At 34.5% G+C, this 15,815-nt stretch overlaps 2 protein-coding genes across 3 annotated transcripts in view; one reads left to right on the forward strand and one right to left on the reverse strand.

The window, feature by feature from the left end:
* Window positions 770–11,599, reverse strand: LOC105176434 (LMBR1 domain-containing protein 2 homolog A). Of its 2 annotated transcripts, XM_020698670.1 has the most exons (15): window positions 11,218–11,335; window positions 10,212–10,240; window positions 9,942–10,018; window positions 8,939–9,097; window positions 7,604–7,823; window positions 6,185–6,271; window positions 5,950–6,089; window positions 5,494–5,574; window positions 5,032–5,096; window positions 4,510–4,685; window positions 3,384–3,514; window positions 3,209–3,296; window positions 2,516–2,729; window positions 2,273–2,373; window positions 770–1,602 (listed from the first exon to the last, which is right to left on the reverse strand). In XM_020698670.1, exons 4-15 carry the CDS (start codon window positions 9,046–9,048, stop codon window positions 1,105–1,107), a joined length of 1,911 nt encoding a protein of 636 aa, XP_020554329.1. In that variant the 5' UTR covers window positions 9,049–9,097; window positions 9,942–10,018; window positions 10,212–10,240; window positions 11,218–11,335; the 3' UTR covers window positions 770–1,104. The 2 variants fall into 2 exon arrangements, with proteins under 2 accessions (XP_020554329.1, XP_011097533.1); XM_011099231.2 differs by lacking the exon at window positions 10,212–10,240 and having other exon boundaries at window positions 11,218–11,599.
* The window catches only part of LOC105176435 (histone H3.3), a 3,000-nt gene continuing 1,840 nt past the window's right edge, over window positions 14,656–15,815 (forward strand). The window contains exons 1-3 of the mRNA XM_011099232.2: window positions 14,656–14,805; window positions 15,504–15,575; window positions 15,673–15,749. Of these exons, the coding sequence (XP_011097534.1) occupies window positions 15,504–15,575; window positions 15,673–15,749 (149 nt within the window). The 5' untranslated portion in view covers window positions 14,656–14,805. The remainder of the gene's footprint in view (window positions 14,806–15,503; window positions 15,576–15,672; window positions 15,750–15,815) is intronic.

A 15,815-nucleotide genomic window follows, 5' to 3' on the forward strand; every position in this document is an offset into this window, starting at 1 on the left:
AAAAATAAATAATTTAATATCTATTATGATTTTTATTTATGGCTAAAATATCAATTATGATTTTTTTATAATTAATATTTTAACGTGGCTTGCAAAAATCATAATAAATAATCATCGCAGGACGTGATTGATTTGTATTCGTTATAACATCCTACTTTTGAGCATAATCTAAGACCTTAATTATTGGTTAGTACATGAGATTTTCAAAACTAATAAACTGTAAAATGTCTCATTTAGATCATCTCTTCTATTACAATATTTATGTGATTGGTCCGAATCATAAAATTTATTACTGAAGTGTTGGGCTATTCGGCAACACAAGAAATTAAATACTGAATGAACTTTGACAGCATGAGAAAATATCAAAATGCGGTGAGAATTGAGATCCCTTGTCGCTCTGATCTGATCATTTTAGTGCTTTTTCCAACTTATGAATATGAACTTGATTATTTAAAACGTTTTTACCTTTGGAGACATTTGTGTAATAAAAGGTTTTTACCCGTGCAACCAAAAATTACCCTCCCATTTCACTAAAATGTAAATGGTATTGTCATTTTATAAATAAAATGAAGAAATACCCAACTTTTTACCAAACATTCTTTCACATCAACTTTTCTCTGCAACTAATATTTACAAACACTCTCAATTTCAATTCTTAACCACTTTTACAGCTTCTAAGAATTCAGCACTCCTTTAGAAACACAAACAAGGCAAGAAAGAGTTATAAAGCATATATTGTCCATGCTAGTATAGTATTAAGGCCAGAAAATCTTAAGGCATTGACAGCCTGATATGATAAGACAGAAAAATCTATCATACAACAATTTGTTTTAGTGGAAGATGGTCTGTTTTTGTCGGATTTGGTACAATATTTCAAGAATGTTCATCCCTTGTTGGTGACCATTTCTTGTCCAATATCGACCCAACCCTCCTCCCTGATGTGATGCCCCATTTACATCAGAAAACTGGTCAAAAATGGGTTAAAAACCGGCTACCACCGTCTCCTTTAAAGTATCTGTACATTTTGTTGGCTTTGCTTGCATTTCGTATCTTTACAACAATGACAAGTATATCAATCAATCTACTCAAAGATGTTTGCCAATGTTACCTGCTCCGACCTGAAACTTTGATTTCAAGGTCGTCATCGTCGTCATCACTACTACCACGGCCATGATCATCCGCGGGTCTTTTCAATCTCTGAAATATCTCGTCTAGAGATTCAGAGGATGAAGCACGAGATAACCGTCTGGTTTCTTGAACTTGACGCAAAGGTATAAACTTCTTTGCATCGATGCTGGCTTTGAAAGTTTGAAAACCTTGTTTCATTGACGCCCATTTTGAAGCTAAACCAGATGGGACACCGCTGTTACTAGACTGGGAGTTGCTAGGATCAAGCAAAGAGACTTTAGCAGAGGATACACTCTCGACTGGCCTCGTATTGGTTGCCGGTTTACTTTGTTCTCTTATTGCAGCATATTTGCTGCTTATGGCTTCTTTGCTCCCCGAGTACCTTCCTCCATCGTCTTTTGTAGGCTTTGATGAACTTCCCTTCCTATCTTCCTTGCTCGAGTCAGATGGCATCTTCATTTCAACTGTATTACCCTGGAATATTGTCGTCATTTTCAGCAATCAGGATTATAACAAGAGATTATGCTGACTAACTAAAGTGTGTGGTGTAAAAGATGAATAGCTCTTGTATGAAGAGATTGATATCACCAACAGATACAAACTTTATTCACAGTCACTACAGCAAGCTTGTAAGAAGTAGCTAACAATTGCTAGACAATCCCTAAGGTTTTGATCATATTACTTTACAGAACCATCTGTCGTGACAATCACAACCACACCCCCACCCACCCCGCCCGCTCTAGTGGTATTCTCGTTACATTCTATCGGGACAATTTGATTACACCTTCTGTCCGAAATTTCAGCCTTGAGTTTGAGAATATCAGCTAAGAATACAGTACATTTTCTAAGTAAGCCCAGATCATATAATGGAGGTGGCATGGCAGGGTTGCGGAAATGGGGTTGGATGAGGAAAGGAAGGTCTAAATTTTTCCAGTCAACAGACTCAAAACTGAAATAGGGGTTTCAGGGTAATGTTCCCTAGTACATAGGATTCCTGGATACAAGCAAAACCTCATGGATACCTATGTAATCATCCCAAACACATAAACATGTGAGCATCCATGATATTTTTGCTCACATTGATAATCCAACTCAACTATAATAATAATAAAAAAGATGCATCATTAGGGATAAGAAAGCGTACATCTGTACTGTTTCCGGATTCTATATCCATGCCATTGAAATTTCTAGCCAATGGAATAACATGTTCACCAACTTTTCTTCCTTGTTCAAGCCAGGTTCTTTCTGTGAAGGTAAACATAAGTTAGACAAGAAAATAACACCCCTCTTGCCAATTATCACATGAAGCTGGAGTCAAGTATACTAGTTATATGATCGGAGCATCAGTCAACAAGAAGCATATTAAGGACCAATGCAGAATCATTACCTTTCTGCAGTATAAGCAGTCCAGATGGATCGAACCCATCCACATCATCTGCTTCCTTCTGAAGCCTAAATATCTTCCAGTTTCCAAAGAAACTAATGATCCTATCAAAGAAGTTGCATGCCACTAGGATAGTGTAGACAACCATGATAAGGGGATAAATTTTGTTAAATTCATTCCCAAAGAAGGGTACAGCATCATCAATCTTTCCCATGCGCTGCAACCATATTTCATCCAAATCAAACATGGTGTAAGTGAAACTTCTAACCAACCAACATTGTGCAGGAAGCAAATTAAATTGCTAATAGAAAAGGTTAAATAACAAACAATGGAACTACAAGCAAGCAAGAAAGTACCCAAAAAAAAAAAGGCTAAAATACTAGAAAATACGTTGAAACATCTACTGATACAACAATGCAAGTATTCACGCACACAAAGACAGATGTTTGTAACAAATTATGAATTTGTTATAACATTATAAGATAAACAAGCAGCAAGCATCCTGAGAGCCGAGAGTTATCATAAGATATGCTCAAGTGCATAAAACTTTCAAGTTCTCAGACTAGCAATATAATGAAATGCAGATTATAAGGTATGCAAGAAGCAAAATAAAGAACAATATCAAAACTGTAACTTGTATGAAAGTGCAAGTGATAACCAACAATTTTATAGGAATAGGGGAAATAGCAAGGTCACCTTCTCAAAAATAGTTTCCTTGCCCCCACCAAGACTAATGAGATTAAGAAAATTATACGAAATTGGAGGCGCATAACGAGCAACCATCCTGACAGGCAGATTAAGAAAGATCTTGTTAACTACATGTAGTACTAAAAAGACTTCCAAATTAAGCAGTCTAAAATAACTAACTTACGAGCATATCATTAGCAAGCTGACAGCACTTGTCTGTCCAGGTGTGAATGAATAAAACATCAGCCTTCCAACTTTGAACAGAGAGTAATATGTGCAAATACACATGAACATCAGAGGAACAAACGCAAAGACCTGGCACCATAAGCAAAGAAGTGATTATATTTATGCACAAACAACATGTGAGTCATCATACATGAACCATGCTCTAATAATCATAGAGAATGACAGATCAAGCAACTAAATAGGAGGAAAAGAGACACTGTTATGGTGAAATTGTGGCCCGAAATTGTAGTCTTAGCATAAAGGAAAACAAAGAAGACAGCAGCAAGAGTATTGCTTCATATCAGACTTCACAAAACTATCCAACTTCAAACAAAATTATGGGTCACGAGGCATAATTATGGATTAATGAATGATATAATAAAGAGTTTTTCGGAACAAAAGGCATGGAACATGGCACATATAAAATTTGATAAAAAGGCCACATACAGCACAAGATGGAACTGGAGAACCTTTGTCCATTGATAGAATGGGTTGATTCTGATTCTGACAAGCTAAAACAGTTTGCTTAAGCTGGTGCTTTTGCTCCCCAAGAACTACGAAAATTAAGAGTTCCTCCAAGGAACAGTCTCTTTATGAAGTTGAAGAACTAAACTCATTTCATTCACTTATTTACTTTGTTGGATTCTGACTTCGGCAAATCTATTAGTTATTATCTCCTGTCCACTTCGGCTTCACATGCAATGATGATTCCCTCAACTGGTCCCACATCACATAAAATCATTAATTAGTGGCTTCATACAAGCATTTGCAATACCTTTTGCACTTGAGACAGACATCTCATGCATTTCTTTGCATACGATGATAAAGCAAACAGTTAATTTGCCAATAGACTTTCTTATAAACTGGATGAGAGGAAATTGAATGTGGAAATAGTCCTAGATATAATTCTGACATTACAAGTTTAGAGGTTCACAATCAGTACAATCTTGACACCACACCATATCCAATGGAGAATTAATTAAGCTGGTGTATCATTACTAATGATGTTTGAACCATTTTCTAACCAAAAAAAAAGAGTGTGCAAACGTTAAGAGAACCTTGGCATAGTAGCACGAACTGTTTACCTGCACCAGAACCTCTTCATGTCCTACAGATTTTACGAGGATGGAAAATAATGATAAATCAACTCCACTAGTTAGCAAAGTAGCCTCAGCCAGGAGTATAGCGGCTGACATGCAACCAAGAACAACAGCAAAGATTTTTTCCACTTGCTTCTGCAATATACAGCGCCATAATAATTCTGGGAAGCCAAAGAAAAAAACAATGTCAAAGCCTATATTTCTGAAGACTGGCTGTAGATAGAGGCATGGTTGTGCACAAAAATGTAATGTGTAGCAGAAGTATGTGAGACAACAAGATTGATGAAATTCGACATAGAAAGGAAACAACATATTTGCCAAGCAGGTTTAACCTAAACAGTACTGTTAAATAAGATACACATTGAACCATCAATTAGAAAAGAAGAAGAAGCAACATTACATCTCATGCAATAAAGTTCGGGGTGATTAGTAAAATCAAGGTTAAATTTGCATTCTTGAATAATTCATTCCATTCTCCTTTGCTTGTGAAAATCTGTTTTATTTTACCTGCCATGTCGAGAAAGGGCCCCAATGTACCAGTCCGTTCAGGTCTAAAGCTTGAGACAAACTTCCTGTGACATAATATAGCAGTTCAAAGTTCATAAGCAGACCAGGAAGCCAGAGCATAAATTACCACACTACGAGTATAAAGCAAAGCACAAGATCAGACTTGAGCTACAGCAAGAAACAAAGAGTTTGAATGTGGAGCAACTTAATTGCCACCTTGAAACAACTGTCTAGCTATGCTATTTATTTTCAAGCAGGAGCACCCAAACTTCAAATATTCATAGCATCAGCCGAACTCTTCAGATGGAAACATTAATTAAAAAAAAAAAAAACAACAACAACAACAACATGTTATGCCCCACGAGATATTCATGCAAAGTTTGACAACAGTCAGGTTACCAGTAATACAGTTGTTATATAGTTTGGATGCTAGTCTAACAGTACAAAGGGGAATGTGCAAACCATCCAGTCATAGTGCGCCTTTCATAATTCCTTATTGTATCTTCCAACTCAAGAGCCTCTGTGACATAAGTCAGGTACTCACTGCAAAACAAGCAACATAAAAGACCCAGAAAAAGTCAGCAAAGTTAAATTTCAACACCAAGCTGCAAAGGATATAAACCAGATTTGTATGGACAAGTGTCATTATATTGATCATATTGGATGAGAGGTTGATATAGGTCCAGAACAGCCATATAAAATAGATGGGACAAAAACAAAATATGACAATTAAACTGGATGACAAGATTATAAGCAACAACATTGACAAATTAGAACAGATTACTAACATTTGCACCAGCAAAAGTCCATGCTGGTATATAAAATGGAAAACAACTAATTGAAGCACATAGTCACAAATGCTTAGCAGCATAAACATGTAGAACAAAATTCTGCATTTGCCGGCAGAAATAGCAACACCTTTTGCATCGATAATACTCTTCTCGGGCCCGCCTAAGATGGCGCCTTAGTGTTGCCATTGATTTCTCATCTGTATCGTAGTCCATGTCGTTTTCTCCCAAGCGACCCCCTTGTGGCTTGAAGGAAGGATCTTCTTTGAACTGGAGATAGAAAATCAAATTAAAATTCCTATAATACATAACCACATGACATGAAATAACATCCCTAAGTGATGTTGTACGAGAAAAAGAAGTACCATTTGCACTAACATATTGTCAATGACATCCATATAAGGTCTCAATGGATCGCGCTTGGACATCTGTTTTGATGTAGCCTGAGCAACCTAATAATTCCAATTGAAAAACAAAAGATAAAAAAGAAAAGAGAAGATTAGAAGGATAACAAAACAACCATAAGGGTAAAACATACACAACATCGCAACTACATAGGTGTTCCTAAAACAGGAAGGACAATGTTTGTCATGCATGGTATATCAAACACATGAAATATTAAGTTTCCCCTAGTTGTCTTAAATGGCCAAGAAAATTTAACCCATTGGGAGGGTTGTTGTGGGGCCATCGCCTTGTATATATGCATGTATGTACGTGCATACATATAGATATTGTACATATACTATATATGGTAATTGGTATGTATGTGTATACACAGAGATGCCGTATATATGTATGCATGTATCTATGCAATACATATATGTAAAATCTCATATATAGAGAAAATAAAAAAGAACATAATATGTTCCATCATTTTGTTCTTCAAAATCGTGTAAAATAAATCTAACCCTTCCTATCACATACCTCAAAACTAAATGTTGACATAAATGGTAAATGCTCATCAACAATGAGATAAGTTATCTGAATATCCATGGAATTTTGTTAAAGCTATGGTTAGTGGTTCTTACAGTTGTGAAGAACACACACACACACATATATACTAACATGCAGCTAGTGGAACTTCTGTTTGCATTCCGTAGTTAACCACATGGAGGTTCATTGTCTGAGTCTACTCTTTTTATCTATTGATTTTCGTTTTCCACTATCATTGTCACATCAAATAAAATTTTGGAACGTTCGTTCAAGTATATTTCCACCTTATTTCAAAATACCTAGGATTGCTCAAATAATTAGACCACAATCATCTCAAAACACTAAAAATAAATTATGGCAGTTCCCTATGTTGGCTGTCCCACCCAAAATCTGGGTCCACCAGTGGGCCTTGGGTATAAAATAGAGAGTCTTCAACTGGTATTTTAGTATTATTTTTGTAGTTCTGATGTTTGACACATACACAACCGTAGAAAAACAAGAAAAAGGGACAGTATAATGCATACAAGATAATGTTTACCAATGGCCTAAATGAATTGGAAGGTGTATCAAATAAGCATATGAGAAAAAATAGAAGTATGAAAGCATGGTTCCTGGTACAAATGCATTTGAACAGAAGATCTCATATAAATATTTTGTTTACTGAAAACTAATTGAAGAAAAAGCATATGGTTTGGATGTTGAGGCAATTCTATCAATTGACTACATTTAATTTGAATATGAGTTTGAAGCACTGAGTGTTGTTATGGACAAGTGCACAAGGAAATATAAATGTTCCTGCAGCAAGAAAAAAGTTTAGATCATTTTTAGCGCCAGTCTTCAGAAATACTAACCACAATTGCATTTGATAACTCTTTGTGAGCATCATCAAGTTTCAGAGCTATTTTGGCTATCTTGTGTGAGAGAACCTTGTGACGATTGGTCCAGTCAGCATTTCTCCAAATACTTTTTGGAATCTCACTCAAACCAAAACCAAGAAGAAATGCACCAGTCACAAGTCCAAATGTATTTGAGCAAGCCATTGCCCAACCCGATACACCTCTACCACCAATCCTGCCAGTGAAGAAATCAGGGGGAAATAGATACCGCCAAGTCATGTTCAGGAATCAGTAAAGATAATGCCTTGTTTTGTTTCATTTTCAGTTTCAGGTTTCAGTTTACAGACAATGTTTGTTTATACGTACTTTCACTAGAAAAGTTTTACTATCATTCGTCTCAATCATTACATATTTATATATTTACATACAAATAAAAAAAATTCAAACATTAATTTTATAAAAACTAATAATATATATTTTTCATAATACTTCAATATGAACCACTAACAATTATAAATCAATAGAAAACATAACTATCAATCTCAAATAAATAAAAAAAATGTATTCAATTGACACCACTAACAATAAAAAATAAAACTATCAGTTTCATCAATTAAAAAAAAGTATATTGATCTGATACCACTAACAACATCAAACACATTATCATCAACTAATCCAAACATACGCTCACTTTCATACGAAAACCCATATGGAGTTGGAAACACACATTTCCCACTGAAAACTGAAAATTGGAAATGGAAACAAAACCAAACTCTCCGGCCATCATGCTAATAGTGATCCGCGACCGGGCAGTTATAAACTTTTCCAATAAAAGTAGGTCATTGCTGGAAAAGATGCCAGACTAAATACCCAAACAACACAATCAGATATCACAAAAGAAACGCACAAATTACAAGATATACACAGACGAGAAGACACCAGATTCCTATATATTAAGATTGTTCCCAAAAACCAAAAAAGCAAAAAGATATAGGTAAAAACTAGAGAGCCACCCAGACTCCAGTCTAATCATGCAACCGTTGACCAAGAATTTCAATTCAACTTAACAAGTAAGATTAATCAACTGCAAAATTTGTCGAAACAAAACAGGCAGCTTCGATGCTTAAGCAAACTACTTCTCAATCTAGTTGAGTTGCAACCACATATATGTGAGTCTGACCGACCAAAATGATATGCCAAAGATAGAGAGAAACCACTTCAACATCAGGAATATTCAGACAATTGTGCAAGAAAGATAATTAGATCTAAAACATTGTGAAACTGTCCAAAAGCCTAATAAGGTAAGTTTTAGAATCAAAAGAAACTGGTACCAAAGATCAAGAAACGAACCAATTTTTGTGCAAAGTGATGAGGAGAATAAGTCCGAACAGACCAATGGACCCCACAATTGAATAGAAGATTAAGTTTACATGTATGCTAGTCTTCAACTTTTCCGTCATAGTAAAGTCCCCAGCATCTTCATAACCCTGTAGGAGGGGCACGGCAAGCCTGCTCGGAGGAACATGGACTAATTATATCAAAATAATGACATTTCCGTCAAAAAGTATTTATTGAGTAACATGCACATAGTAAAAAGCAAAGAACCCCCCAAAAAGATGGATTTGTGTGATGCTACACAGCTCCTATAAGACCCTTCTCACATCCCCCCCCCCCGGGCAAGTAATAGCAATCCGTGACAATCCAAAGAAGTTCGAAATATTCAAATTATTTAGTTGAGCAAAAAGGCTATACATGTTTACTCTCAACAAGACACATGATTAGATGTCAGTAATCTAGAAGAAATAAAGCATTTGACAACAACAAAACATGTCTACAAACAAGATATGTCTCCGACCATAATGTTCTTTAGAAGGAAAGAGATGCCTCATATGAAACCACATGCTCTCCTTGATCATATTTTTCCAAACTATTAACTAAGCAACCAGGGATATACAACTCCATTCCTCCAAATGAAAATAAAGAACTAGAGTTTTACTCTTAAGTATTGTGTATGATGAAAACACTAGATAAACATGCAGTCATTAACACATGACTCCATGGAACCCAAACTAAATTGAAATCAAAATTTTCTGGAACTGGAATAAAGAAAATGTCCCATGTCTGACAGAGCAGTAACTGTTTCATAAGCTCATGATTACTTATTTATAAAATTGATGACAGTCAGTCCCAGACGAAATGAAAATAAATATAACCATGAAGAGATTCTATAATCAGCAAAATTCAAAGAAGTTGCAAAAGGAGACAGAATCAGTAGAAGGGATCCCAGAAAATATGCAACTTATCTTTGAACTATATGTAAAATAGGATTAAAAACAAGTTTCAAAAGTCATACCATGTGAGCAGAAACGTACTCCAATATGACCAATTCCAAAAGAATGAGATGCCTCCATTTTCAATACCAATTATAGTCTGCAGGACAAGAGAGAGAATAAGGTCCACCAAAGTGCTTCTACCTAATGAAATAATCAGATAACTCCCCATGTTGAGATTGAAATAATTGTATAGCAACTGTGTCGACGCCTTTAATGATAAGGAAGATTGAGAAAGGAACGATGAGGCTCATGTGAACAATCACTCGGTCCTAAAAGCAGGCTGAACTTACACATATACTCTCACCAGGTTCATCTGAAACTGTTCAATTAAAGTTGTGTTCAAGATCAGATTGTCAACAAGACCAGCATGAACCGATCCAAGCATAAATGTTCAAAACCACGGGTGATGATGCTAAAGGTATTTAATGTCATGCAGATAATAAACCTGCTACCAAGCTCCTCTCATATCAGGCTAGATAAAACTCCCTAAAAGGCGTCCATAGCTATTGCTAATACAGCAAGAACAAAAAGAGAAAACTTAAAAATAAAGACTAAAACAAACAGAAATTAGACAAGTTAATGTTTCTCAGCCCCAGTTTCTCAAGCACCACCAGTCACGGACAAAGGAAAGAAAAAGTTAAAGCAACTGTTGAAACACAATAAAATTTGAATCCAAATTCCCACTAACATCATAGAAAGTCAGTGCTAATTAACGTATCTGAGTATCATGGGTTTCCCACACCATGGCACAAATCCTCTCTATTTTACTGGACAGCAAAAAGTGAATGCTAATTTGAGTCACTCCCAATTTTTAACAGGTTCAAACACTAGATCTTGATATATATATATAGTTCCTCATGTTGGTAAGAAAAAATTGGAGAAGGCATAAACCATATTACATTGTTAAGATTTCAAGTTAACCGAATTCTTCTCTTTGCAAACCATCATTCCGACTGACTAACTAGTCCACACCTAAACTCATAATTCCCTCTCTTATTTCATCATAGCTAAAATATTCAAGCCCATGATAAAGACGAAACAACTCATTCTCAAAAAGTCCTTTCTATTAGACTACCAGCTACACCAGCTTATAATAGTCCAACCAAAAATAATACAGAAAACAAAAAGGCCAAGCAAAATGAATCCAAATATAGATCACATCAAAATCATAACAGTAAATTTAGCTGATAACAATGCAACCTTACTGAAATTCTAACCAATTCGACACATGCATTAACAATTCCACAACTTCCGCAGCTAAATCATGAAAACCCAGGAAAATGAAGTACAACTTACCGTCCAAATATCCGCCGGGACGAGAATGATGATCGAAATCGAGCAAAACCAAGTGTACCCCACCGTAAAAAACACGTAACGCGGCACGTCTGGTCCGGCGAAGTATTTAAGAGTGAAGATCACCATACCTAGGGTTAATGGCAACGAGATCAAATAAAATACCCACATCTTTTCAATTCCTTTCCTTTAAAAAATTCCTCCGAAGAATTCCAAAAATCAATCGGAAATCAAAAACACAAAATTGAGGGATTTCTTATTGTTTCCGTGAGATTTTCTCGGAAGGTTGGATTGAAATTGAAGAAACCGCACTGAATTCCCCTGTGCTAAAATGGGATGGAAGAAGGTGCACTCAACTCAAACTTTAAATGTATAATTGTAATTGCAATTTTATGGGCTTGTTGGGCTCTTTGCTTTCATTATAATAATATACTTTTCAAAGACTTAGAATAGTTGCTGTGTATAGGGGTTTCAGTAACTTAGAATACTTTATATTGATTTAAGACCGTGTTTGGGTTAGGTTTATTTTGAAAAAAAATTGTAATCATATATATATTTCATAAAATATTATTAAATCATGAAATATTTATTATAAAATTTATAAGATATTTTTAAAAAATTATAAATTCACATAAACACCCTTTTAATTATTTCAATTTATCAAAAATAATAATAATAATGGTAATATATGTGTATTTTATTTATATCAATTCCATTCTAAGACGTTTATGTGTTTAAAAAAATATATTTTATTTTATTTTGATTTCTACATTCTTGATTTCGCGTATGATTTATTTATTTTTTATTTAAATTTCAAATAAGAAAGTATTTAAAAATTAAAACAGCAAAAAATGGAGAAAAATTCGAGTAAGGGGAAAGAGATGGTCATGCGAATAATAATTAATACATCTTAAAATAAACTCTCGATTTAGATTATGCATTTTTTTTAGTCTTAATTTAAGAAAAACGGATAAATTACATTTTGTCATTAGAGTTATACTCATTTTTACACTTTGTCATCTATTTTGTTTTTTTTTTTATCAACTTGTCATCTCAACTATATGAAATTTGCACTTTGCCACATATGATGTTTTTTCACTGATTTTTTTTGTCAGAAAAATATCACATGTTGTGTATATGTGAAAAATATTACATCACATAACTCTTAAATATCACACTGCATGTGATTTTTTTTGCAAAAAACTTGGTGGAAAAATCATTATAAATGGCAAAACGCAAAATTCAGTAAAGTTGATATGATAAGTTGACTAAAAAAAAAAAGTTTAGATTTCAAACTATAAAAACATTTATAGTTCGAATGGCAAAAAATATAATTAACTAAAAAAAATATAAAAAAAAAAATCCAGACAAGGAAAAATCATGCAGTGGTGGAACTTGGAATTGGTAAAAGCTTTGGAAGATTAATGTAAAATGTTGGGATTTTTTTTTTAATTCATTAAAGAGATAATGTGATGCAATGAGAGGCATTAATTATATGAATCTGTTGTTAATTAATAGATAATGACTTTTGATGTATGTGATGGGCTACATCTACATCTACATCTAAATCAAAATATTACCAATATCAATTGTTTGGAAATTTGTGGACATTAAAATTGTTGACTTTATGCAGTTTTTCAGCCTTCTCAATTTTCACATGATGAAATAAGAAAAAAGGACAAATTGCACTTTATCCCATTAAAACAAATGATATTTTTCCAGTGATTTTCATGAAAAATTAACCAACATATCAATTTGATGCCATCATTTTTGTATGACCCATAAAATTTAAATAGCCCAATAAATGACATATATATATATATATATAGTATTAAAAAAGTCGAGAATGAATAAGTACAATGGCAAAGGATGTAAGTTTAGGAAAGTAGCATCGGAGCAGCCAGAATGCTTTTTTCTCCTGGACAATATAAGTTGAGCAACTGCTCACTTTTTCATATATTTGAGTTACAAGACTCTTTCCTTTCAGGACAACAGTTATAACATACAAAGCTTGTCAATCGATACAAGGTAAAGCTAAAACCAAATATGATTTTATCGCAATTCAAATGTAAATCTTGCAACAACATCATATCATCCCATTCGCCGAAGAAAGTAGTGGAGAAAGCCTAACCAAAAGAAATTCATTAAAGAGTTGGGTCCAGGCCGAACCTAAAATATTGAGTCAAACCCATCTTAATAGACCTATCGGGTTTCGAACTAGATCTAATTAACTTCAATAAATATTGAGTAATAACAGGATATGAACTTTGAGTATTATTTACTCATTGGCAAGCCTAATAAAATTATATCACGATATGTTAAAATGCCACCATGGAACAATCACATGAAGTCAATAAGACCATAACAGACACATGACCAAAGTTTGGCAGCTCTATCTCAGGAGCTTGTTGGACCATGTAATAGAAGCAGATGAAAGCTCAGGATCTAGCATATTACTGCCACCAACTCTCTTGGATTTGGGAATGAGGATTTGCTTGAGTCCGGAGAACCTGTCCAACATGACACCTATTTTTAAATATAATGAGTCTGAGTTTTCTAACCACCCTTATAATTTCTTCCTAATTTATATACTGATTTAGGTATTAGAGTGTTGATATTTGTCTTTCAGATTTCTCTTTTTTTGCAAGCAAATTTATAATTCATAATGTAATGATATTTTTATGGAAGACTAACACAAAAGCTTGGCCTTTTCCAAAACGAAATACTCCATCTATTATAATTTAAATTTCGTACGAAGGATTTCGATGGGACAAACTTAAGAGATGGGGGACAGGTAAAGTGCATTTGAAAAATAAGGGACTGAAGAGGAATGAAAATTCGAGACGATGATCTAATAGAGAGATTTGGCCTTAATTTTTTTATTTTTCTTTAAAATTATATAAAAAATTAAATTATTACTTATATATACCAAACAAGTTATTATTATCATGAAAAATGCAATATATACTGTTAAATATATGCATAAAATGAATAAAAATTCTAAATAAATTAAGATATTATTTAAGACGAATTTGGGCAAGTCACAACCAAGACATCCATCGAGTCTATAAAATAAAACTTCATATACGAAGCAGTCCCACTCTACCCATCCTATTTGACATCCCTAAGCAGAACAAGTAACCCAGCTTCATATACAATTCTTGATAAGATAACGTCCCAATCTGCAAACAAATTTCATAGACTCAGGAAAAACAATAATTACAAAAGAGCCCTAAACAAACATGGTATTGTAGAAAGACCCCCCAGAAGAGATTACCAAAAATCTCAAATCGTATCACATACTAAAATAAAAACACAAATTGCCCTCTCGATCCGTGTTATACTTTCAACTTCACATCTCAGCCGTTCATTTAACTGGAGAAAACACAATTTACCCTATTCAACACCGTCAATTCCCGTAATCAAGAAAACACACGGATGTAATTTCTGACCGTCCGATTCTCCTGAATCACGGACCGTTTCCAACTCCCTGTATATACCCAAATTAACCTTTACTCACGAACTTTTTCATTCGCTCCCCAGATATAGAGAGAGAAGGAAGAAAGAGAGAGAGAGCTGCTCGAGTGAGAGGTAAGTCTTCTATTCTTCTTTCTTCTAATTTGTGTTGTTTTGATTTGATTCCATTTATTTTATTGTAGAATTATTTGTATTATCGGTGTGTTTCTGGGTGTGAGTTAATTCGTGCATAGGGTTTGGGTTTCTAGGGTTGGGGTATTGTCTCTGCTGTTCGACTTGAGTTTATGTTGATAATGATCTTGTGAAGATTTGAATTTGGTGTCGTGGTTTTGCGTTTCATTGCCCGTGCTTTAATGTTGTTAAAATTAGGTTTTTTTTTTTTCTTTTTTCTTTTTATAACACGAAATTGTGGGTTTGATTGGTTCGAATTGGTTGGTCTTGCGAACGGTACCTCGAGTGTAGGCTTGCATTTTTCTTTGTATCATTTGTAATTGGGAAAGTTTTTGACTTCTATTTCCAGTCTGCGCCCATATAATTCATTGTGAGAAGCTTAAGTTTCTTTGCATGTGATCTTTTTTAGTTTGGTCGAGTTTATGCTGTCAGCTTATGGAATGATGTATGCTTAGTGCGTTAATGTAGTTCTTATGTCAATCCTTGCGTACGGTTTATGTGGGATCTTAATAAAACTTGGTAATTTTGTGGCCTTGGGAGATTAATTTTGTGGTGTTAGTTTCTTTTTTAGTTTGTTGGGAAAGTGGTTTTTTCTGATCCGGGTATTTTCTAATTGTTATTCTATCTTGAAATGCTTATAGATGGCCCGTACTAAGCAAACCGCCCGTAAATCCACTGGAGGAAAGGCTCCCAGGAAGCAGCTTGCTACTAAGGTTCATGACAAGTTGTTTTTTAATATTTGTATACCACATTGTGGGTGTAAATTTCAGGTTTTTCAAAGTTTTAATATGGTTCATATAATTGGTTCAGGCTGCCCGTAAGTCTGCCCCAACAACTGGTGGAGTTAAGAAGCCTCATCGTTACCGCCCTGGTACTGTTGCTCTCCGGTGAGCATCTTTCTCCATTGATTGTGTAACAATATATTTAGAAGGGATAAGGCCTTGAATTGGGTG

This window comes from Sesamum indicum, linkage group LG13 (assembly GCF_000512975.1).
Source record: "Sesamum indicum cultivar Zhongzhi No. 13 linkage group LG13, S_indicum_v1.0, whole genome shotgun sequence".
Classification (NCBI taxonomy): domain Eukaryota; kingdom Viridiplantae; phylum Streptophyta; class Magnoliopsida; order Lamiales; family Pedaliaceae; genus Sesamum; species Sesamum indicum.

Excerpts from the sequence above, each read along its gene's own strand:
- LOC105176434 (XM_011099231.2), bottom strand. The coding sequence starts at position 11,385 with ATGTGGGTATTTTATTTGATCTCGTTGCCATTAACCCTAGGTATGGTG. Across the intron at positions 9,098-9,941 it reads AGTACGTTTCTGCTCACATG|GCTTGCCGTGCCCCTCCTAC; the intron begins GTATGACTTTTG and ends TCCTCCGAGCAG. Across the intron at positions 7,824-8,938 it reads ATCACTTTGCACAAAAATTG|GATTGGTGGTAGAGGTGTAT; the intron begins GTTCGTTTCTTG and ends CTTCACTGGCAG.